Source organism: Macrobrachium rosenbergii, chromosome 51 (assembly GCF_040412425.1).
Source record: "Macrobrachium rosenbergii isolate ZJJX-2024 chromosome 51, ASM4041242v1, whole genome shotgun sequence".
NCBI lineage: Eukaryota > Metazoa > Arthropoda > Malacostraca > Decapoda > Palaemonidae > Macrobrachium > Macrobrachium rosenbergii.
In genome coordinates, this window is record NC_089791.1 from 44,264,521 (window position 1) to 44,290,051 (window position 25,531).

Sequence of the window (25,531 nt, forward strand, 5' to 3'; positions counted from 1 at the left end):
GGAGGAAACTATATAACAGCAACGAGCACTAACAGTTAGAAAGGTTGGACAGCAAAATGAAAGAAGGAAGCACCAATGGGGGATAAGTTGGTGCAGGTAGGGACCGAAGAGATGCTACAAACACCATTAAGTGATGCACACCCCATATTAGATAAATGCACTCTATTGTGTAGGCAATACATGCTCACCTATCTGCATACTATTTCAGCTTGGATAGGCTAAGCGTTAAGCAGTTGATTTTATCACAAAATGTTTAATCTCATACATTTTCTTGTTAAAGTGATTATTTTCTTTCTTTTTCAATACATTTGCACTAGATTACTTTGATTCTTTCGTTCTTGTAATCTTTAGTGTCCGTTTTTGGTGTTTGTACATCAGTGTTCTTCACACTACTTCAAACATTTCCTCACCAAATAGATCATTCAATAAAATGGTTGGTTATCATTAAGAAGTCAGGTGTCGACCTTTGGACTTTGCCCAACCAACAGACACTGAAAGACAACACCAAAAGCTATGAAATGAGAAATGCTGATAGAAATTATAAATTGTCCCATCGATCATTACTACTTTTGGTTGGCGTGAGATCTATACTTAGTTACCCCAGCGGGAAGAATGGTGTTTTTGTTCCTCTTTAACACCAACGGCCCTCCCACTGAAGCCTTTGGTAAGCACCCTGAGCAAGATCTGTGGGAACTAAAGTTGTCATAACGTTCCCTGACCATTTTCTGTTACGCTAATTTTCTAACTCTGGTGCATCATAAGGCAGCTCTCCGTACACAGCGAAATTTTGCAGCTGTTGGAGCAGAAACTCGAACGTTGGCCTCTGCTGCGGGTTATTAGCCCAGCAATACAACATTGTTTCGTACATTAGGTCAGGGCAGTTGGGAGGTTTACCCATGCGGTAACCTTCTCTTAAGAGGAGTACAACCTCGTCGTTGGTAGAACCTGAGTAAAAGAAAAAAATCCAGTTATATATATAGTGAAGGATGGCTGCTTATGACTGTGTCCCCAAAACTGCTCTAGAACTAAACACTTTCAGTATTACACCATCATTATCTGTTCTTTGGACTTATAAAAAAAGTCAAATTTGGAAAGGAACCGGTGTTTAAACATTAGGGACACGTGACAACTATGTGGCATTCAGTGATAAAACTACAAAAACATGACACTGCGGTTCAGAATTTTAGATTGGACTAACAATTAACGCTTTTTACCTCAGATATCAATGAAAGATAAGTGATAGGCTATATTTTATTTTTGAAGACCAAAAATATAAACTAAATTATTTTCTGAATACGATTTGAAACGTCACTGCTTGAGCCTGTAAGTACCCCATTCACCAAATCAGAATCTAGATCAAGGTATAAGATTCATTCGGTCTCTAGTGAGTACAGTGAGGCAGTGAAATATTAAACATAAGCAAAAATGTAAACAGCGAAGCAGAACTCATCAGTAGATAATGCTCTGACCGTCAGTCAGCTTGCATTTGATCCGCTAATATGAACCATGGCTGAGTGTAGGGACTGTCATAGTTCGGTGGTATAATTACCACTGGCGGATTTAGTCTCCGAAGAACACATTTCGATCTAAATGATTCCCCTGAAGACGTTAATGGACATCGAATTCAAAATTATTGTCATACATTTCTATATTAAGTGGTTACATTCTGTTGCAATTTCTGTAGGAAAAGCTAGTACAAATATAACAGGCAATTAGTTCTTGCCAGTCTGTGTGCATGACACCACCTTCAATGAAATTCTCGGTTACTACACCAAAGATATGATAATATCGAAAAACTTAGCTTTATTTGGTTATTGTTTATGCCCTTTTGGGAAGTATAGTGTGGAATGGGATTTGAAAATACACACTTGAAACAACACAGAACTTACTTGGATACGGGACCTCACCACCGGTGAATATCTCATAGCACAGGATGCCAAAGGACCAGACGTCGGACTTGACACTGAAGCAATATCTCAAGAAGGCCTCCGGAGCGGTCCACTTGAGAGCAATTTTCATTTCTGAAAGAAACAAAATCCTTGAAGAGAAAAGTTAAAGATTAGTGTAAATGACGCTAAGCTTTACAGGCTTAACATCTGAGGTGAACGTTGATCTCATAGCATTCTAAGATAAAAGTTTTTTTTTTCACAGAGGAAGATCGTTTGGGATATAAAGTGGGTTGTAGTATATTCCTCACGATTTTCTTTAATCTTGCGTACGCTGTCATATTGTAATAAGGGAATACTTGATCACAACCCATGCAAAACTTCCTAGTTTTCTGACTCATAATGCTATTTGTGTGTGTACAGGTTGTATTCATATGTTTGTTGATCTATTCTTGGTTATTTGTTATTCTATTCTGATTTCAATTTTTTCCAATTTCCACCTTTTCTTTCTGTTAAAGCTTGCAGCTTGCTTTATTAGGTATTGTATTTTAATCTTATTTCTTATGAATTTATGCCCCTGCTAATAATAATAATAATATAATAATAATAATAATAATAATAATAATAATAATAATAATAATAATAATAATAATAATAATAATAATAATGGGAAACGGGACTGCTGTTTCTGCGCTAATTTTCTGTTGTTCTAGTGATTTCATTTTCTGGTAATCATACGTGAGTTCTTTCTTAATGGAGTTTACAGACATAATAAGGAAGTTTCTCCATGTTACGCAACCAGTAAAGAAAATAATAATAAAAATGCCCTGGTAATGTTTCATTCTAACACAGTTGGACATGATCACAATAATGCAAAAGTTAGGAAAAAAAACCAGTACCTACATCCGCTTGATCACAATGTCTTTCATAGACATGCCACATTACTATGAAGAGGGCGCCATTAGAAGGGACAGCGTATATCAGCACAGTCGTATTCCTAGCTGGCAAAGCCTCGCATCTTCTGTGAAGGACATCCGTTACATTCCAGACACGTGCCGACTGCGCTTCCTTGAGGCACTGTGTATCATGAGCTAGAAATCTCCCTTAACATAATGTAGTGTAAGGGCGTCAAATCGCGCCTCTCTTTCCTTGTGTTTCTCCCTTTCAGATGTACTTTAATCACGTCATGTATTTTACCTGTCTTTATCTCCGATTCTTTGTGTACCTCATCTTATGCATCATTGTACGGCCTTTCTGCCGAAATGTACATCTACCTTTTATATGTCATGTAACAAATGTTGTACGTATTTTTATGCTGGCTAAGAAACACAAATCCTGTATGGACACCGCAGGAGGTCTCGGGTCGCCCGCTACCTTTCCGTCTGCTTTTTGCTTTATAGACACCTGTGGAGAACAATAAATCGTCAGTCTCTCTTTTGACATTTCTCTTGAACCTTCGCACTGGTGACCCCGGGTCAGGGACAGGTAGCGCGGTTTTGGCCCAGCCATTAACGGACTAACTACAGCCGCACCCTACCATCAGAGAGCCTTTAGCGGACTAACTGTGGTGTAAAGTTTAGGCCTCTGATAGCACCCTGCCCGATGGAAACCGTGCCATTAACGGACTAAATACGGTATACCCAAAAGGGCAAGCTTTGGCACTTCGTTTGACCTCTCGAACAAATCAGCCCCATTAACGGACTCAATATGGCACATTTCCCGTGTTTTGGTGCATGAGCAGTCAAGATGTCAGAGGTAGAACCGCACTGCGAACCCACGAGCATCGTATGCACGCCACTCTCACCAACAAAGCCAGACACAGTCAAACTTCCCCCGTTCTTGCGCCAAAACACAGCACCATGGTTCCCTCGTGCAGACACGCATTTTCGCATGGCATACATCTCAGACAATGCTACAAAATCAGTCATAGTCATGATGGCGCTCCCAGAAGAAGTATTCAGTAGAATCTCCCCCTGGCTAGACGTGCAACCAGACAAAGTCTCATACACAGACTTAAAAAACAAACTGATAAATTCCTACTCCATGCCTGTTTCCGTGAGAACGCAGTGTGCATTCGACCTGTTATCCCAGCCCCTCGGAGATGCATCACACAGGGAAGCCTGGGACCAGCTGCAGGGGTTAATAACATTCCCAGGTCACGACGAGAATGGGAGGAAGAAAACAATAGACCTGACAAAAGCTATCTTCCTTCGGCGCCTCCCGCAGGAAGTTCAGTGCCAGATAAGGGGTGCAGAGAACTGGGACATGGATGCCTTAGTCGACGACGCCCAGGAACTTTACGAGGCCACCAAGGCTTCGACACACGCCGCCACCCTGGGAGCCTGCAACCTGTCGGAGGAAGGCGGCCACGACCATGGAGACATCAACGCTGTGTATAAGAAGAGACCGCCATTCAAAGAGCACAGGACATGGCCAAAGCTGGCATGGTGTTTCTACCATAGGAAGTTTGGGACCAACGCCAGAACCTGCAAAAAACGACAAAGGCAGCCACAAATAACAGCTGTGGCCGCGAAACCCAACTCCGCCCGCCCAGCAGGGTTTTTCATCACAGACGAGATCTCCAAACGCCGCCTGCTGGTTGATACGGGGGCAACAGTGCCTCCTCGACACAGGGACGTTCCATTCCCGTCAGCTCTCCACCGGACCCGGGATGCCCTCCACATCCTCTGCACCCCCCAACAGCTACATGTCCCTCCTACAGGAATTCCCAGACGTGTTCAAACCAGAACTGCGCCAGTCGTCTGGAGCTTTGGCAAAGCACGGCATCTTCCACCACATCACCATGAAAGGCCCACCAACACATGCCAAGTCCCGATGTCTGTCCCCCCAGAAGTTACAAGATGCCAAATGGGCCTTCACAGAAATGGAACACATGGGTGTTTGTAAAGAGGCATCAGGCTCGTGGGCGTCCCCTCTCCACATGGTAAAGAAATCCAGTGGTTCATGGAGACCCTGCAGGGACTATCAGCGCCTGAATTTGGTAACAACACCAGATCACTACCCCTTCCCTGACATGCAAGACCTGACAGGCGCCCTTCACAGCAGCAAAATTTTCTCCAAGGTGGATCTACTGAAGTCTTACTTCCAAGTCACTGTGCATCCCAATGATGTCCCAAAAACCGCCATCATCACGCCCTTTGGAAGCTACACATTTTCCTATTCCACCTTCAGTCTCAGGAACACAGGCGCCACCTTCCAGCACCTGATGGATACCATCTTGGGAGATCTTCCCTTCTGCATCCGCTACGTCGATGACATCCCCATTTTTTCCAGGTCCCCAGAGGAACACCTTTGCCACGTCCACGCCATCGTGAAACGCCTGCAGGACAGTGGATTAGTTGTCAGGTTCGACAAATGCATCTTCGGGAAAGAGAAAAGTAGACTCCCTGGGCCACGAGATTTCCCCAGCAGGAGTGAGTCCAACCACCTCTAAAGTAAAAGCTATAGAAAATTTCCCGGAACCACAAACAGACCATCAAGGCCCTTTAGGAGTTCCTTGGGATGATAAATTACTACCAGCGCTTCATCCCAGACGTCGCCCACATCATGTAACCCCTGACATCAATCCTGAAGGGGAAACCGAAAACACTAATGTGGGAAGCTCCACAGCAGCAGGCATTCATCCGGACGAAAAGGGGCCCTCTCCAGCGCCACCACCTTAACTCACCACAGCCCTGCCACTGCCCTCAGGTTGACAACGGATGCCAGCAACATCACCTGCGGTGCAGTACTGAGCAACTGGTGAACGGCACGCCCAGTCCTTGGCCTTCAGCCACAAGTTTTTCCCAGCTGAGACCCGCTGGCGCCTTCGGACCAGAGCTGCTGGCTATCCACCAGGCCGTGAGGCACTTCAAGTACCTGCTGGAGGGAACCGAATACAATCCCAACAGACCACAAACCCTTGGTGCACGCATTTGCAAAACAGGGGGACGCCTGGTCTGCAAGGCAACAGCAGCACCTAACTGCCATCTCCGAGTTCGGTTGCACCATCAATTATGTCCCTGGCAAGAAAAACCCAGTGGCTGATGCTCTGTCAAGAATAGAGATCAATTCCCTTCACCTTGGCATCGAGTATGAAGACCTCGCGAGGGAACAAGCAGCGGATCCGGAGACGGCGGACTACAGGACAGTAGTGATGGTTGACTACAGGACAGCACTGACGGCCCTCAAGTGGGAAGACGTGCCCTTACCAAACTCGAGCACAACTCTCCTCTGCAACACCAGCACAGGCCACCCACCCCCCCTGGTGCCTGCATCGAGGAGGAAACAAGTGTTCGACATCGTCCATGGCCTCTCCTATCCATCGGGGCGCACAACAGCACTCCTCATGACTGACAAGTTCATCTGGCATGGCATCAACAAGGACGTCCGCCAGTGGGCAAGGAGCTGCATCCCGTGCCAGATGAGCAAAACATCCCGGCACACTGAATCCAGGATCGGCGATTTTCCTCAGCCTCGTCGGCAGTTCGGCCACATCCACATCGACGTCGTCGGGCCCCTTCCGCAGTCGGGGGGAGCCAGATACCTCCTGACGATCATAGACTGCTCCACCTGCTGCCCCGAAGCAAACCCTATGGATGAGGCATCAATGATATCATGTGCAGAGGCCCTCCTCTCCAGTTAGTTAAGCCGCTCCGGAGTGCCAGACAGCATCACCACGGACAGGCAACTCTACACAGCACAATGGCATACAACCCTGCAGTGAACGGCATGGTTGAGAGGGCGCACCGCCCTCTTAAAGCAGCTCTCATGGCACGCTGCACCGATGAGAAGTGGAAGGAACAGCTGCCCTGGGTCCTGCTGGGTCTCCACACTGCACCGAGAGCAAATGGTGACGCTTCCCCGGCTGAGAAAGTCTACGGGGAAACACCGGCTGTACCTGGAGAGTTCTTCTCGCTGTCAACTGACGGCGCCGACACCCCCCTCCCGAGGTTGAGGGAACTCGTGCAAAGGTTCACACCCTGCCACAAGACCTTCGCTGACAGAACCGTCACCTACAGCCCACCTGCCTTACACTTCTGCGCCTACATCTTCATCAGGGTTGACGTTCGCCACTCACCCTTAACCAGGCCCTACAGGGGGTCCCATCGAGTCCTCAGGCCACCCAGCAAAGCATTCCTCCTTGACATCCACGGCCAGGAGGACTGGATCACCATCGACAGGCTGAAACCCGCATTCCTGTTAGACAGCAAAGTTTGCAAAGAAGTAGGCAGGCGCTGCAGAGTTCCCCCGTAGTACCTGCCTGAAGGCGCACCCGCTTCCGCAACAAAGCGGGGCCCTGGACAGCCCAGAAAATGCATCCAGCCATCCCCAGGTGTCAGCTCCACCCAGCGCCCACAGTTCTCCAGAAGCAGGGGTCCGCTCTGGCTGCCTCAGCGCCTCCATGATTAAGATGCTTCATCCAATAATTGCTCCTCTAATTATTGTCTTGGAGGGGAGTAGTATTTGCAAGGGCTTCAAATCGCGCCTCTCTTTCCTTGTGTTTCTCCCTTTCAGATTCTTTATGTACACTCGGCAAGAAAAGTGAGGATACAGTTTTTTTAATCATTGGACATATATTGCTAAATAATGAGGCATCTGGCAACTTTAGAAAGGGGAGGAGCTTCAGTCTTATTGTGTTTGTGTTTTGCTTGACCTCCTATGACTTTCAATCATATTCTACTTGTTCTGAAATCATTGATATTTAAATGCAGTAGTGTTTTTACAGTACCGTCAAGTTGTAGTTTGCAGCGACAGTTCTGAGCAAAATAAACATTTTCCACATAACCTACGAAGTAATCCTTGCACATATGAATTTATGACACCACAATGAATGGAATGCTTGCATAATCGGAAACGCGATCTTCCATAATGAAATCAAGAGTTAAATTTGAGCAATGTCCAACGAAAAACTTGGGGAACAATAAAGGAACGAATGCAATGTTCTGGGAGAGAGAGAGAGAGAGAGAGAGAGAGAGAGAGAGAGAGAGAGACTATGGCAACGTTAAGAAACATCCAGTTACTTGTATTTTCCCGCCGAAGTTAACGCAGTACTCCACACATCATAGAGAACGCTCTTGCGATTTAAATAGATTGGGTCAACCTGCCTAGGTGTCACAACATTTACTGCCATTAATTCCAGCTGACCTTTAACACCTGTGAAATACAAACATGAATGTGTAAAAATTAAAGAAATTATCATTACCTCGTATGATGATGCAATAATAAGCCTGTTCATAACGGAAAACGAGTAAATATTGCCGTTCTGATAAAACAGTGCTACACCAGATATCCACACTACCTTTTGATCTCTATGAACGAAGTCATCTGAGAAATTCTGATTACTTCGGACATGCATGGTGTTTTTAAGTATCTGAACGTTTTTGTTTTGCAGATTTAACGTATATGATATAATTTGCATTGTATTTTCATATTCTAGAGTAAATTTACCGCAATTATGTGTTGTCTGTAAGAAAAAAAATTAAAATTCGATGAACGAAATCTAATGAAAACTGTATCCTCACTTTTCTTGCCGAGTGTACCTCATCTTATGCATCATTGTACGGCCTTTCTGCCGATATGTATATCTACCTTTTATATGTCGTTTAACAAATGTTGTACATATTTTTATGCTTGCTAAGAAACACAAATCCTGTATGGACGCCGCAGGGGGTCTCGGGTCGCCCGCTACCTTTCCGTCCACTTTTTGTCTTATAAACACCTGTCAAGAATAATAAAGAATCAGCCTTTCACCTCTGACTTTTCCTTGAAGCCTCACAGAAGGAAAGATTACTCCAAACAAAGGCACAAAGACCTTTTACGCAACAGCCATACTTACCGGCAGTAACAAGATCAATCTTGACACACCCCACAGGCACAGTGCCCCAAAGAACCATGTCCTTAGCATACCTAGTTCCAGACTATCCAGATTGTCTTTTGCAGATCAGCAAGGTTGCAACATGCAAACTGATAAGTAAACCAGATGGTTCATGCAGACAAGCCATCCACCAATCATTATCTAGGAGATTACCCCTCAGCACTAAACTGTTACTCGCCACCTTGTGGCCTTTATGAATTATAGTGATCATGTCCTACAGTGTTGGGAAAAATGTCAATAGCTATTTTCTTATTGTTATTGTTTCATTCACTACGCGCACATAAGACAATGCACCCTTGTGTCTGTAACGCCAAGGGAGAAGAGTTAAGAAAAAACATCGGAAAACTCATAATGTCTGTCCCGAAGAAAAATGGGATAACTAGAAAAATATAAGCAGCAATATTTTATAACGAATGTTGTTTTACGGTCTACCACCTAAATTTCTATGAATAATAATAATTTTGTCCTATTTTGACCCGATGACAACTGAATCCCTTGTGGGAAATATATGAAAAAGTATTTATTTTTGTAGTGAAAGCTAAAGATAACACTGAAAATAATGATGCACACATCCATGACCTTTAGATGAAGATTTCAATTAACACATGAAATCAGTGCGTTATAGACATTTAAGAATCTAAAATTCAAAAACTTTGAAAGGGCAGAAGTGGCAACTCAATACATATAATACGTACGGCTAGTTGTACTATATTCGTTCCCGCGTAGAATCCTCGCTAGACCGAAGTCAGCAATCTTGCAGTTTAGTGCTTCGTTGATAAGGACGTTTCGAGCCGCCAAGTCCCGGTGGATAAGCTGTTGCCTCTCTAGGTAGCACATGCCATTTGCCACCTGGTGTTAAAATACATTTTATTCTAATGTTTAATGTGTCTTTTTTTACTTCATAGTCATTTGTTATTTTTGGTCAATATTTCAGCATACATCCGTATTTAAAATCAAGAATAAAGATGATATCGAGTATTCTAAGTGAACTGGCATACAAATCATAAGAACAGAAGATACACAACGATAAAGAAAGAGGTCTGAAGTAAAATGTTAATTGTATTCAGTATACGTGAAATGAAGGTAAGTTATGTTTATGATCTGAAAAATTCCAAGTTAGCAGTCGATAAATCCTGCGCGTGAGCAGATAATTCGGCATAAGGGCAAGAGCCTAATTCTGCAACAACACCATTAACAACAATAACATTGAGAATGGGGAATATTCAGTTGAGATAAATCTCAAACAATACGCCTAACTTTCACCATCTGCCACAATTCCTGCTTTTGTACTCACGTAATTGCGTAATTGTATGTGGCAGGAAACTCAAGTATTAGGATCATCTACGTTTATTTATTTAATTTCCATGCCAAAACTATTCATGAATGCTAAAGTTATGATAAATGTATACCTCTTAGGCACCAGAACAATTTACCCAAACGAGTAGGTAAACCTAAGCCTACTTTGTTAACACTGATAAGAAGGGAGGCTGGCGGTTAGTGGAGCTCAGTGTGTTGGGCATTATAAGATAAATCCAGATTTTGCAATTGCAGTGTCTACGAAGTGCCTTTTCATTTTATGATACCAAAGAATCCTGTAACTCATTATAATGATTTATCCTTTTTTTTTTACATCAAGCCTTTTTCCTAACAGAGAAAAATGAGCAAGACAAAAGTCATCGTTGCAGTCATAATTTAACCGTTGAATTATTGATGAACCCCCTAAACAGAAAACTTTCACCATATTTACTGCTTTACGCACACTACATACACACACACTGCACCTTCCACTATCTTGCACTCACTTTCAAGCATGCTGTCTAATACCTCTCATATAATTTAACCAGCTGTTTCTAGGTCTTCCTCTCTTCCCCAACTCTGAACTTTTCTGAATTATACTACTTTTTCACCAACTTATCGTCAGTATATGTAAATATCAATATACATTGCCAGTAAGTAAAAAAAAAAAAATAAAAACACACACAAAGAAAGATGAATGTGGAAGAGGTTGTCAGGCAGGCAGGGTCACGTGACCGTCTAAGGAATGGAACGCATTCACAACGAGACCAGGGAAGTACCTGTTGAGCAAAATGGATTTTGGTATTAATCGGAAGCTCCTGGTTGTCTTCCTTCCTCAAGAAGTCGAGAAGCGACCCGTTGCTTAGGTATTCCGTGATGATGAGTATAGAATCCTCTGAGGTACAGACTCCGTACAACACCACGATATTCTTGTTCTTCAGCCTTTTCATAATGGCAGCTTCCTCCATGAACTGCTGCCTGGTCATCGATGAGTCTGTCATCAGCGTCTTTATAGCGACGGGTGTGTTATGACATGTTCCTGTTGTAATTAGAGACCCAATATTATTATTATTATATTATTAGCGAGAACACAGAATCACATTTCCACAATTTCAACTGCAGTTAGTCTTTTGCCAGCTAGAGACCAAGCAACAGGGAAAGAAATACATTCACTGCGACCCTCTCAAGGGCCCTTACCGAGCCAAACTTCGCTGAAGTTTCCTCTTCCAATCTCCTGGATGAAATGCAAATCTTCCCTGGGAATCTCCCACTCGTCACCGGGCGTCAAATTATTGATGACGGGGACGGGCTTCCTGCAGGGAACCGAGAGCTCCGGATTGATCTCCCGGGGGTCACTTCTGTTAAGCAGCGCTTCTATGAGGTCATTAATTGTTGAGTATACGAGGGTCGGAGAGACAAAGTAATAACCAGATGAGTTGATAAAAATTCGGTAGTGCCTCAAGTGTCTCTCAGCTTGGCCATCATGTGTCTGGTAGAGAATGATATATACTGATTACTCATGTCACAAACACATTGTTCTGACCCTATCAGTCCTTCTGTCTACATAATTCTTACCTTCATCTTTTTCGCCTTCACGGAACAATTATTCCTCTCACCCATTCTTCCAGAGTCTTTTGCTCATTTGATTTTACCTCACACAAGGTTTGTGACGTATACCTAAATGAGGCAAGGGTAATCAGCCAGTCAGTCACGCAAACCATCACCACTGCATGAAGGAATCTCAGTTGTAATCCCATCACCCCCTGGTGTCTCTCCATTCTTCAACTTTCTAACTGCCTGACCTTACGTCCTCAACAGTGACTCCCAAAAGTCTTCTCAAACTCACACAAATCCCTTCCATTCTCACTTCAATCAGTTCTACCATCTTCTACTTTCACTATCAACAAATCATTAAAATACATTCACTAAACACACACATATACAGAAATTATATATATACATATACATACACACACACACACACACACACATATATATATATATATATATATATATATATATATATATATATATATATATATATATATATATATATATATACACAGTATATATATATATATACTGTATATATAATATATATATGCATATACTGTACATATAGGCTATATATTTCTTCTTCTTTTGTCCTCAGCCTTTACCCATCTCTATATGAGGTCGCAGTTCCGTGTAAGCCTTCTCCATCTTCTTCTATCTTGTGTACCCTGTCCTCTTAACCCTTTTTCCTGCATGTCATTTGTTACGTTATCTTTCCATCTGAGTCTTGGCCTTCCCCTCCTCCTCCTCCTCCCAACCACCTCCATGTCCATGACCCTTCTACACACATGATCTTCCTCTCTCCGCAAGACATGACCAAACCACTGCAATCTTCTTTGCTGAATCTTCTTTGACACTTCTACCACTTTGACTGTCCCTCTAATATAATCGTTTCTGATACTATCCTTTCTCGTGACTTCACACATCCATCTCAACATCCTCATCTCTGCAACTTCCAACTTCCTTTCTTGAGCCTTCTTTATTGACCACGTCTGAGCCCCATACACCATCGCTGGTCTAACTACACTTTTATAAAACCTTCCTTTTACTCTTGCACTAATCCTCTTGTTGCACATTATTCCCGATGATCTCCTCCAATTCATCCAAGCACACTGTATCCTGTGGTTTATTTCTGAGTCCATGCCACAATCATCCATCACACAGGACCCACGGTACTTGAAACCCTCTTGATGTCTAAACCTAATTTAAATGCACCCTGTTTTCCTTTCCCTCCCCTCCACAGATATTCTGTCTTAGCTCTGCTTATCCTTAAACCTCGATCTTCGAGTGCTTGTCTCCATAACTCTAGTTTTAACTCCACCCCTTCTCTAGTCAGGTCCACCTAAACAACATCATCAGCAAACATCACACTCCACGGGATTTCTTCTCTGACATCTGATGTAATAATTCATCACAAGGTCAAAGATGTAGGGACACTAAACTTTTCTGTTGTTCCCACAGTGCTCTTTACCTGAGTGGTAACTTCTGCATACATATCCTGGACTACTTTAACATACTTTTCTGAAACAGTCTTCTCTCTCATACATCTCCACACTTCTTGCCTAGGTACCCGATCATATGCCTTCTCCAGATCAATAAATACTAGATGTAGCCCTCTCTGTCTTTCTGCATGTTTTTCCATTGCTTGCCTTAGTGCAAAAATTGCATCTACTGTACCCTTTCCCCGGCATAAACCCGAATTGTTCTTCACTTAGTGTAGTTTCATTCCTTATTCTTTTCTCTACAATTCGTTCATATATCTTCATGGTATGAGATATCAATTTTATCCCTCTGTATTTTGTGCAGTCTTGTATATTCCCCTTTCCCTTATATATGACCATAATACTATTTCTCCACCTGTCCGGCATTTTTTCTTGGCGGCAGACCTTTGAAAAGAGGTCCCAGAGTATATCAACCCCTTCTCCTCCCAAGCATTTCCACACCTCAACTGGTATACCATCAGGTCCAACAGCCTTTCCAATTTTCATTTTGTCAAGTGCTCTCTTCACTTCTTCTCTGGTGATATCTGGAACTGCTCTTACTCGTGGGTTCCCCTCTTTTCTTATTCTTCTGGGGTTCTCTTCGTTTAATAGCTTTTCAAAATGTTCCATCCATCTTATTCTTATACATTCTTCCCTTGACAAAACTCTTCCATTTCTGTCCTTGATCTGCTTGATGTGCGTCAGATCTTTCGTTGCTCTATCTCTTCTTTTTCCTATACTGTAGATCATCTTCTGACCCTCTGATGTTTCTACTTTCTCATACATCTCATTTGTTCCTCCTGCTTTTGCCCTTGCCACAGCCCTTTTTGCTTCTTTATTGGCTATTTTCAAAGCCATTTCATTTTCCACAGACTCATCCCTTTCATATATTATCCTTGCTTCTCGTTTCCTTTTTACCTTATCTTGAGTATCTTGGTTCCACCACCAGCTCTCCTTATCATTAGGTGGTCCTCTACCTGATGTTTTCCCTAATAGCTCCTCTGCTGTTCTCGGTACCATTGTGCTATTTTCTACCCACCAGATGTTCACATCATCTGCTAATCTAATGCTGTCCAGGACCTTTTCTTTAAAACTCTGTCTCATCACTTGGTCTTTTAGCCTTCACCACTTTATCTTGGGCTGCACCATAGTTTTCCCCTGTGCAACCCGCCTATAAAAAAATCAGACATAACTAACCTATGTTGTGGGCTAACAGTTTCTCCCTTTAAGATCTTACAGTTCTTCACTTCCACTAAATGGTTTCTTCTACACAACAGAAAATCTATTTGCGTCTGTCTCCCTCTACTACTGTATGTTGCGTAATTTTTGCTTGTAAAAAAAGTGTTGTTTGCCAAATCAAAAGATAATGCAAAATCTACTATAAGTTCTCCTTCTTCATTCATTTCTCCCATTCCATGTCCTCCATGAATCCTGCTGATATTTTCCCGACTGCGTCCAATGTGTCCATTCAGGCCACCTCCAATCACCAGTCTTTCTTCTATTTCTATTGATGTAATCATCTCATCCATCTCCCTCCAGAATCTATTTTTAACTTCCTCATCACAGCCCACTTGTGGTGCATAAGCACTGACTACATTTAGAATGTGTCCCCCACAGCACAGTTTCACTTTCATTATTCTACAGCTTTTTCTTTCTTTCAACCTCAACTACATTTTCCTTCATTTCCTTACTAGGAACAACCCCAACACCACAACTTCACCTTTCATCAGTTCCACTATACAACATCTTAAATCCACTACCAATCTCTCTCTCTTTCATTTCCTTTCAGAAGTTACCTCTACGCATTTCATTAAGTACATTATGGCATTATGGACTGAGATTTTTATGTACCTGTCAAGTTTTGCTGATAGCGTTATAACTGTCTTCATGTTTGATAAAAATGGCGATGTAAACATTACTTGAGGGTATAATAAAAGATGTGAAAAACAGTGATTTATGGCTGCTACTGCAGAGTATAGTGGTTTTTTTCATCCTCTAAAACCTCCTTGCCTTGGAACTGGAATATAAAATTAAGGCCAAAGGCCAAGTGCTGGGACCCATGACATCATTCAGCGCTGAAACGGAAATTGAGAGTAAAGAAGGTTTTAAAGGTGTAACAGAAGGAAGACCTCGCAGTTGCACCATGAAACAATAAGTAGGAGAGAGTGGAAAGTAAGATGAAAAAAGAGAATATGAACGGAGGTACAGTGAAAGGAATGAAAGGGTCTGCTGCTAGGGGCCGAAGGGATGCTGCAAAGAGCTTTAAGTAGTGTCTACAGTGCACCGTGTGAGGTGCACTGATGGCACTCCCCCCCTACAGGGAACATCCTTACCTTGACGCTGAGGGTGTACTTGTGATTGTTCGAGTGTTTGTCAGAGTCTCTAACCAGAAAAGCCCCCACAGGGTTGTTCACTTGCATTAGTAGTGCCTCACATTCATCCCTAGTTAGCAATCCGAAGTACCATCTGAATAAGAACAACAACAACAACAACAATAATAATAATAATAATAATAATAATAATAATAATAATAATAATAATAATAATAATAATAATAATAATAATAATAATAATACCTTAAATATTGACCTTTTTTATCTAGTCTTACATTTTGCCAAGTTTCTACTCACATGATTACAGATAGAATTACTTTACAAAGGATGCATATTTTATCTACAGGTTGGTAGTGTTTGCAGTTGGTGGTGGGAAATTCATACTGAATTCTGATGGGCAGACTGCTTCCATGCTGGTCTTGGTGTCAAATTTGGCTCTGGGCGATTTCCTAGGTGCCAGAGGACATGGGTTGTTAAAAATCTCTTCTTTCACTAGGTTTCATGTTGACATTTTTCCCAGGTGCCGAGTTGATCATTTCTGTAGCACATATTATCCCCATCCCTTCAAGATGTCTTGCATGTACTTCATGGAAATTATGAAAAGTTGTGCCCTTCTGAAGGTGGCAGAAAAGACATTTTGGAATACAAGTAGTAGCTGTACATTTATCACTTTGGCAGCGACCATCAGAGCACTCGAATAAGTATACTAAATTATGTCTCATCAGTTTGCCTGTGGGGAAGGGGCCCAGGTTGTTCTTCGTGAGTAGTTCACTTGATTTTAGGTCTTTTAATAAATGACTGATATAATGATATCTTCTCAGCAGGTGCTGTCACATTATTCGCAATTATTACTTTTAGGGGGCTCTTGTTCTTACGATGCCTCTGATGCTTAGTATTCTCATGAAATATTTTCATGGTCCTTGAGTTGTTGTTGTCGTTGTTGTTGGTGTCGTCTTCCCTTCACCTGTGGTGCCACCTGTCTAGGGTGGAATGAATTTGTTTTTCAACCTAGCTACTGGAAAAGCCATTGTTGGCACAAATTTGCATTGACTGGATTATTTCTTCGATCGTGCTTGTACTCTAAGGTGAACAGTGTGCTAACACCCTTTTGATTAATGTTTCCACTACCTTCTTTATTTATCTCTCTGGTCACTCATTGAGGTTGTTAAAGTATAGGCCCAAGTTTGTAGATTAGAGGTCTGCTTAACCCGTGCATCACAGAAGGGAGAGTTACATTCTGGCCAGCCGGCCCTTCCCAGATGAACCTTATAACCAACCATTCTTTGAAGGTCCTGCATAGGGATGAAAGGTCATCTTCAGTTTTCACTCACAAGGTGTGTTCTGCAAATAGTCAGTGAGCAGGTGGGATGGAGATCTTACTGAAGATCTCTTTTGGAGATCTTTTTGAAGATGTAAAAATCAGTGAAGAGAATCTCTACAGGGGATCCCATATCCACTCCATCTACTTGGTGGTAGAAGTGACCTCTGTTGGTGTTGAAGGGCCCCTTTGCACATGCCTTAAGTAGGGACCCAACTATTTAATCGGGCCTTCTGCAGGGGCCAAAGAGCATCATCACCCTGAGTTCGTGATTCTCCATTAGTGGCGAGGTTGCAGCATTGTTTTAGACCCACATGACTACAAGTTTCCTCTTCAGGTCACTCTCCTTTTTTTGGCCTCCAGTCATCATTGCACATGGCTCTTTCTGCTAAGAAGGGCTAGTATATCCATGGTGACAGTACAGTCATGCAGATGAAGGTTTGGGTAAGAGCCATTTTACATAGTCCTCTCTATTACCCTTGCCATTCCTTTTCTTCTGCAGGTATCTGTTCAAAGGACATAGGGAATCACTTTTAAAACTGTCGCTTTTGCTTTAATCAATCTCACACCCTGCAGTTTTCCAATGCTTGAATTTGGTTCATAATTAGTGTGGAGAATTTTGTACTTTATTTTTATTAGTTGTTAGGCCAGTAGACTTTTGTTTCTCTTGGAGTCTCGTTGCTCTGTGTACCGTCAGTGTAGCTGGTATGTATTGGAGAGTATTAGTCAGTGTAGCCGGTATATACTGGTGAGTATTGGTCAGTGTAGCTGGTATGTATTGGTGAGTAATAGTCAGTGTAGCTGGTATGTATTGGTGAGTACTGGTCAGTGTAGCTGGTATGTATTGGTGAGTACTGGTCAGTGTAGCTGGTATGTATTGGTGAGTACTGGTCAGTGTAGCTGGTATGTATTGGTAAGTAATAGTCAGTGTAGCTGGTATCACAGGTAAGTACTGGTCAGTGTAGCTGGTATGTATTGCGAGTACTGGTCAGTGTAGCTGGTATGTATTGGTGAGTAATAGTCAGTGTAGCTGGTATGTATTGGTGAGTACTGGTCAGTGTAGCTGGTATGTATTGGTGAGTACTGGTCAGTGTAGCTGGTATGTATTGGTGAGTACTGGTCAGTGTAGCTGGTATGTATTGGTGAGTACTGGTCAGTGTAGCTGGTATGTACTGGTGAGTACTGGTCAGTGTAGCTGGCATGTATAGTAAGTACTGGTCAGTGTAAGCTGGTATGTGTGGTGAGTTACTGGTCGTGTAGCTGGTAAGTATTGGTGAGTAGTGGTCAGTGTAGCTGGTATGTACTGGTGAGTACTGGTCAGTGCAGCTGGTATGTATTAGTAAGTACTAGTCAGTGTAGCTGGTATGTATTAGTAAGTACTGTCAGTGTAGCTGGTATATATTGGTGAGTAGTGGTTTCACCCATGATCGCTTGGCTCACCTAGGCTTGCCTATGTTTTTATTACACTTTTATAGATAAGGTTTTGGACCTTGTTTATAACATTCGGGATCCGGTATCCAACAATTCCCAAAATTCACTTCTTCCTCAAACTGTCACTTTGCTAGGGGTCTTTGCTATCTTTTCCCGACTTATAAAGAAGTTGTCTTCTACCAGGGAGGCTTCAATGCACACTACACGTCTGAGTTCCACCCATACCCCTGTGGAAGGAGATGAAGCCCGTCAACGAGATGGAACTAGCTGTCCACCACCATACTGTGTTGTATCTGATAAGTCAAACCTCACATTTCTGCCATCAAGTCTCCCATCACCTCGCCATTTTCGGTTCTTTGAGACTTCTTAGGGTAATTAACAATGACGAAAAATGGAGACACCGGCCTCTCTTGCTTCCGTTTTCTTGACCTATAACCTTTCGACTTCAAGTGTCACCGTTTATGGCAGGATCGAGTCCCTATCCTCTTTTTTTCATTTCTTTGTCTCGTTTCCCTCCGTAGTGGGATAAAGAAGATCAATGGACTGCCCGTCCCATAAGTAGTCATGCAGAGTCAAGTAGTAGGCTATTCTCGACCTCATCGCACGAGGGACAAAGAATTTCCCCAAAGCAGAACAGCTTCCGGTTGCCTGCCCTTTGACTTTTTATTCTAAGAGATTGATACAGCATGATTTCATCATGAATAAATAAAGTCATATAAACGTCATTAATATTGTATGTAATATCGTCAGCATTATTATTGTTAATAATCATATCAACGATATTACAGCCATCCCTGTTGTTTGCATTACATTGCGACTGAGAACGGAGTTGAAGATTACACTCAGGCCTGACGTATGCCTTAAATCTTTCGTTTAGAAGAAAATATGAGGTCATGCTTCAGAAACCTGACAATTCGGCACTTACAAATATATGTAAATGAGTATATAAAATCGTTGCAATTGAGTGTAGAAAGAAGGCAATTCCCATACTTACGCTTGACTCTCGAGGGATGTTGAAGGGGCAGTATAAGCCACGGGAATATAACCTTCTACTCTGGTCCTCTGGTGTCGCCCTCTCCACCAGTCGTCCCCGCTGGAAAAAACAGATGAAAATAGTCGAAAATCCTTTGCTAGTCATCTCAAAGAGCGTTACCGCTCCCTTGAAAAGTTACAGGGTAGCAGCGTAAGCAAAATGGTGCTGCTCCTCCTTGAGAGCCGTTATTGTTTTTCTGTTTGAAAATGTATCACCAATTTTCTAATAATTGGACGCATAATAATCTATTGCATATCAGTTGATTTTCTGTCTGTGTGCAAGCTTTTCACTACTGTAGCATTACGTTAAGCCAAAGTTTAAAAACTTACTTTTTGTGAAAAATTTCGAGTACATCTCCCCTTCTAAATCTCACTTGATTGGGTCCGGTTGGAGTGAAGTCATGAATGGCTATCACGAAGGGGTAAGTCGTCTCTCCGAGTCTGTTGTTCTCCCTCGGCGCGATAGGAGGATCTAATCTCCCTGAAAACGCTAGGTTAAGAAAAAAAACTATTTAATTAGAATTATTTCGAGATTAGTAAAAATAAAAATGAAAAAGTTAGATGACAGCAGATAACATAAATATTTCATCTTTATCTTTATATGAATTTTACAATATTTCAATATTCATCATCCTGCAGCTTTATTATAGCCTTCGCCATCCTGTAGGCCTACTTCTCACTCCATTTTTCCTACTTTCATTCACTAACTTTCCATAAACTCTATTTTTTTTTTCTCCCAGTAAACTCATTTTTGCCCCTGACTTGGTTAAATTCGAATTACAGGTTGTTACAGGAGCAGGGACCCGTGTTGGCAAAGGCTACCTAAATTTACAACATTCATCTTGTTTAGGTTAGTGAAGCCAGATAAGTACAAAAAATATTATTGTTCAAAGTTATGAACAATCATTTTGTTTCATTTTACTTATTCATTAACATGATGAATCCCTAACTGTCATTTACAATTTGAATAGAAAATACCATTATTTAAAAGAAACGAGTTTTGTAACGAAATCACGAAGATCCAATCTTGAAAGGCACCAAATACAGAGAAGAAAAGACAGGTGTTGACTCAAAGCAATTCTGGGGGTTCAGTATTTGTAGGCCTACTTTCTCGGCCAGACACAGTTTAATATTGTGATAAAACCATGAAATCAAAATAATCTGAAAAAAATAATGTGCTAATATAACAGACACTTACAATATATTAAACAAAACGTGACGTTTCTATCATGACAGCTGACACTATAAACTAAACGCTCACGGGTGAACGATAATCGAGTACGAGAACACGTTTGACAAACGGGTACAACTGAAGACCTACCATGCCCATATATATATATATATATATATATATATATATATATATATATATATATATATATATATATATATATATATATATATATAATAATAACTCGTCGGTACATGTTTAGTCATTAGGCTACTATTTAGTTATCATTATTAAGCGGAAGGGCATACGGTATGCTTACACAGACACTAGCGAACTCATTATCATCTATCACATTATTTTACAAACAACAAAAAACAAACTTACGGGTTTTATCGTCCGATGGATTTGAAAAACACTTTCCCATTGCGTCTTTTTTTCTTATTCTTGACGTAATCTAAACTGACAGGCTCATTAACGGTGTCTTCTGACCTCATCCAGCTTTGTTAACAATCAATCTCATCTCGCCATTTTTCAGACCGATCTCCCTGAGGAATACCTCTCAGTCATGGTCCCCTACAAAGGAAAAGTCTTAATCGGTTATTATAGGCTTATGTCATTCATAATACTTTTTTCAAGAAGGAAAAACATCGTGATGCATTATTTAAAGAATGAAAATATCATGATCTATTTCAAATTGGAAATGATCATAAGATACCCTTATCGGGGAGAGAAAATTCCTTCAATTTAATAAAACTCATCCAGAGGAGGAGAGGGTGACAAATCTTTGCTCCAGAGAAGGAACGTTGTAAGTTTATCAACTTCATTTTCATAACAGGGCTCAAAGTCAACTTGATCATCCCCTTTTTGCTCATTAGCAACTTGAAACTTCAGACCTTTAACGAGATTTTTTTCCCCTCCTCTCAGCATCGACTATATGTCTGTCTTCTCTTTTCAACATAATTTTTCCCCGTCGTAACATCTGTTTTCACAAGAAACTATTACAGTATCTATCTTTCCATTGAGAAGCCAATAACCCCGAAAGGTTGCTATTTTCTTGCCATAACTGACTTTTTTTTTGCTGTTATTATGAAACTTCTGTCACGAAGTCACGCACTCGAGGATCGACCGTTTGGGTGAGAACATCGAATTCTGAGATCTTCCTGTATTCCTGAATTAACATTTAACGTGCTTGTGTTCAAGATGGGTTTGTCAACACCTAAGAGAAGTCCTTAACCCCAACTTCTCTTCTAAGCTGAGCTTCTTTCGGGAAGAAATGACCCTCGGAATCTCTTGCGGAAAAAAAAATACTCGGGCATCACTTAAATTCGCAGATCGAAGTGAGGCTCTAAAGAAAAAAAAAAAAAGTAGCAATCCAGGACACGCTTTCTCAAGGACGACGAGTCATTGCCCTCCCGAGTTATTGCTTGGAAAACGTGACTTTTCTTGTGACTAAGGTATGTTTATTAAGGTACAAACGATATGTTAAATGCATTTTTCATGCAACAAATTTCAAATGATCGGGGACGGTCTCAAGCATAATTTGACTGGCATCCCTCGTCAAAGTATGGCATCTTCTCTGTTCAATATGTCACGTCATTAGATGATTATATACCATATTTAACTGGTATCACACATTATGAACATGGCCTTAGACCGCATAAAAAAATGTCGGGCCTTTCATGTCCGCAGTCATATCGTCACACGTGTAACCTTCTGTTATCTTATTTACATTTCCTGTTTTTACATTCCATCCTCTGCTATTAGACCAGCGCCACATTCGAAGGCAAGTTCAGCTTTTATAAAGTAAAACTCAATTAAGGAAACGTGAATTTCAACCTCCAAGGCAAACTCATGGAGATATAACTCGGAATCGATCTTTAAAGGTTCTGTAATGTGTGGACAGAGTGCTGTTACAGTTAAGGCAGCATTTTGGGAACTTCTCGTGAAAAAACTTGTTGTTTCTGATGACCTAAGCACTGAGTTGTATAAATGGTCGACTATGGTATGTCGCAGCCATGGGTCGTGGGGCTATGAAACTACTTACTAAAAACCGAGAAAATAGCTGCCTCTGGAGACTCCTTTCCAGGAAAAAATATTTGGTGAAATAATGTAATAAATTAATTAATTACCTAATTTTATATGCCAATATCATATTGGAAAGTGTTGAGTACTCTTCTGACAACGTATGCTAATATTAACAACGATAAGGAAGAATGTTTCATTTGGTTTATGGTGTCCAGAAGTTCACACTACACCTTTTACAGCATTTCATGGCTGCCCCAATGCAAGAGCCCTTGCTGGCATAAAGCCAGCTTAATTTCTAATCAACCAATGAGTCAGGAGTGTCTCAGGCGATGGTATAAGTCTGCTTAGTTACTTAGGAAGTACCCTTGTACCCTAATTTCTTCATAGTTTTCTGAAAAACGAAAAATGTCTCATACTCTTACCTGTTATAGTCCTCCGTTTCAAAATTCACAGCCAAGACCTCATTCGTGCCTAGTTCTACATCAAACAGACTTCTGCATTCAGTCAAGTAGTGTACATTTAACATTCACATCTAACCGAAACACATTTATCAGTTTCAAGGCCCTTGTCTAGGGATGGGCTATTTAATGTGTGAGAGCTTCTACATGCCCCAAAGTATTTTCAGGAAAAATTTGTTTCCATATCAGACCCACGTACAAACATGATACGATTCCTGTGTATTAGTCCTCCTATCTACGCATTATTCACCCTCGACCAACAGCAAACCCATCGAGAACACTTATAAAGTAACAACACAAAAAACACAGACACACACACACACACACACTGTTATGGTATTTAATCTTATCGAGGCAAAACAGCCACTGCTCAACTCCTAACCTTTGAAGGGGAAATGCCCAGAACATTGAAGACACAGGAAGGAAACAGGATGTGTGAGATGAGATAGCTGCTTTATGAGTCATCCTCTTCTTATATAGCTGCTCTCTCTCTCTCTCTATAAACCGAAATTTAAATGTATGTCGAAAGGTGTTGTCTCGATTTCATTTTCATTGCTGGGAGAATATCCTCGTACCTTCTTTGGTAATTATGTTCCATTAGCCAAGCTTAGTCATCAACAAGCCCTTTACTGAAAACAACTGTAATCACAGATTTACACATCACCAAGTGAATTACATATCAGTAAACTTGGTTAAACGGAAGGAGGGCCAGTAACTAAGATGGCTCCCTTTTATACAGTCAATCTTATGTTGCAAATTTCTCTTTCTGCTACTGTGTTCCTTGGGTCTTCCATTCCTCTATCCTATCGGAGACGAAATTGTCTCTTTCTTCTTTGCTTTTTTTTAACAACCATTAATTGTTTTAATTCTCTTGCAGTTTTAAATTACAATCTTAAGCTCAAAATTACAGTCAGCTCTCATAATTGTTTTAATTAAAAAAAAAAATATCCCTACAGTGTGCCCATAACTACCTAGTCACAAAACCCTGCGGAGGAGTGTGTGTGTGTGTGTGTGTGTGTGTGCGAATGTGGCGTGCACATGCCCATTTATACTAAAAAGATGAGATTCACTATGCAATGAAACACAGGATTTGTCAGATTTTGGAGGGGGTTCTAAGTTTTGGCTAAAAACCATGGAACAAGAGACCAAAAGTTCAGATCAACCCTCTGAGTGATAGACATGACAAAAAATACCTTACATCATTTCCCACTTCTTCACTAAGGCATCCAACCCTTCAGCATAAAAATAGTATCTGTTTTACCTGACAGAGGCTCATAAGGTGTACTTAGTCATTTTGAACGGGATACCCAACCAGACATCCCACTAACCAGGGGGATGTCTTTAGACCAAGACTATTCAAAATTACTCATCAGTATGAACAACTACATCGAAGTGGAGAGATCCATTCCCTATAGTCTAAACACTTGTAACAAGGCTGGATGATAAAGTTTTGCTGTGGACACTGAAAGGGACTTGTCTTTGCAGAGTGATGAGTTAATCTTATCAGATGAAGAGAAAATTCAAATGGAGAGGTACCCCTTTTATAATACTAATCACAGAGAATGGTGGAAGACTTACAGATATCCTGACATTTCCTGTGCAGCCCTGCAAGAAAAACCTCTCTCTCTCACAGGATACACTGGATAATGTCCACGCATGAAGGCAAAGAGAGTGATTTGACTGATGGTACCTGCAAATAGGGGGTTGATGAAGAAGTAGGGACAGCAGATCTGCATACTATTCAGCCTGCAGCCACAGAGGGGCTACCAGAGTCATTCTTGGGTATGGAGTGACAAAAATTCTGTTGATTATTTGCTAAGAAGACTGAAAGGTAGAAGTGTGTACAAATCCAGATTTGCCCAGGGATGCTGCAATGCATCTTCCATTACCACCCAAGGATTTGGAATTGGAGAGCAAGAGTACAAATTTCTTGCTCAATCTGGTACAAATTTCTTGCTCAATCTGGTTGCAAAAAATGAATGAATAGGGGAATAACCTTATAATCTCAAAATAACCTAACCATTACTGAGGTGCAGAGACTACTCCATACAGGCCACTGGACAAGGTAACTGAGCTGTTCTGCTAACACGGGAGTGTCCTTACCTAGCTGACAGCCCCAAAGAATAACAGACTCATGTATTTTCACAGCTGAGTGACAGTTCTAGACACTGTTCCCCTTAGTTTGTACATGTAGGCTCACACGTAGTGTTGAACTCATCAGCACGCTGATTGATCAGGACAACTGAAATGATAGCAGAACCAGCCTGCAGCTAACATTCCCAAAACATTGATGAGTAAGGGACCTAGCTAATTGCCCATCATTTGGAGATGAACCCCCCTTTCAGGTTAGCACCACTCCCCCCAACCCCCTCAACCTCGCTTTGAGGTGTCCGTGAACAGGAGCATATCCAGAGGCGAGAAGGACAAGGGAACTCCTTCTAGATGTCAGTCATCTAACCACCATTGTAGATCTCTCCTGGCCTCCTGGTTCAATGGAACAATAGGGAAGGGAGAATGAAAGCGAGCTGATCAAAACTGTTTTAGTTGCCACTGGAGAGATCGTAAATGATAGCGACCCTGAGGTACAAGTTTCTCTAGAGATGATAAATGGCAAAGAATAGACGGCCAGAACAGAGCTGGACCAGCTTGTCAGGAGACAGGGACTGGCT

At 41.6% G+C, this 25,531-nt stretch overlaps 1 protein-coding gene across 1 annotated transcript; it reads right to left on the bottom strand.

Moving 5' to 3' along the window:
* Positions 1-286: 286 nt before the first annotated feature.
* Positions 287-23,263, bottom strand: LOC136833350 (tyrosine-protein kinase Fyn-like). The gene is made up of 10 exons (XM_067095366.1): positions 22,827-23,263; positions 20,764-20,952; positions 19,539-19,698; positions 19,171-19,269; positions 15,428-15,560; positions 11,257-11,548; positions 10,839-11,098; positions 9,459-9,612; positions 1,890-2,021; positions 287-945 (listed from the first exon to the last, which is right to left on the bottom strand). Exons 2-10 carry the CDS (start codon positions 20,801-20,803, stop codon positions 734-736), a joined length of 1,482 nt encoding a protein of 493 aa, XP_066951467.1. The 5' UTR covers positions 20,804-20,952; positions 22,827-23,263; the 3' UTR covers positions 287-733.
* Between the last annotated feature and the right edge of the window lie 2,268 nt (positions 23,264-25,531).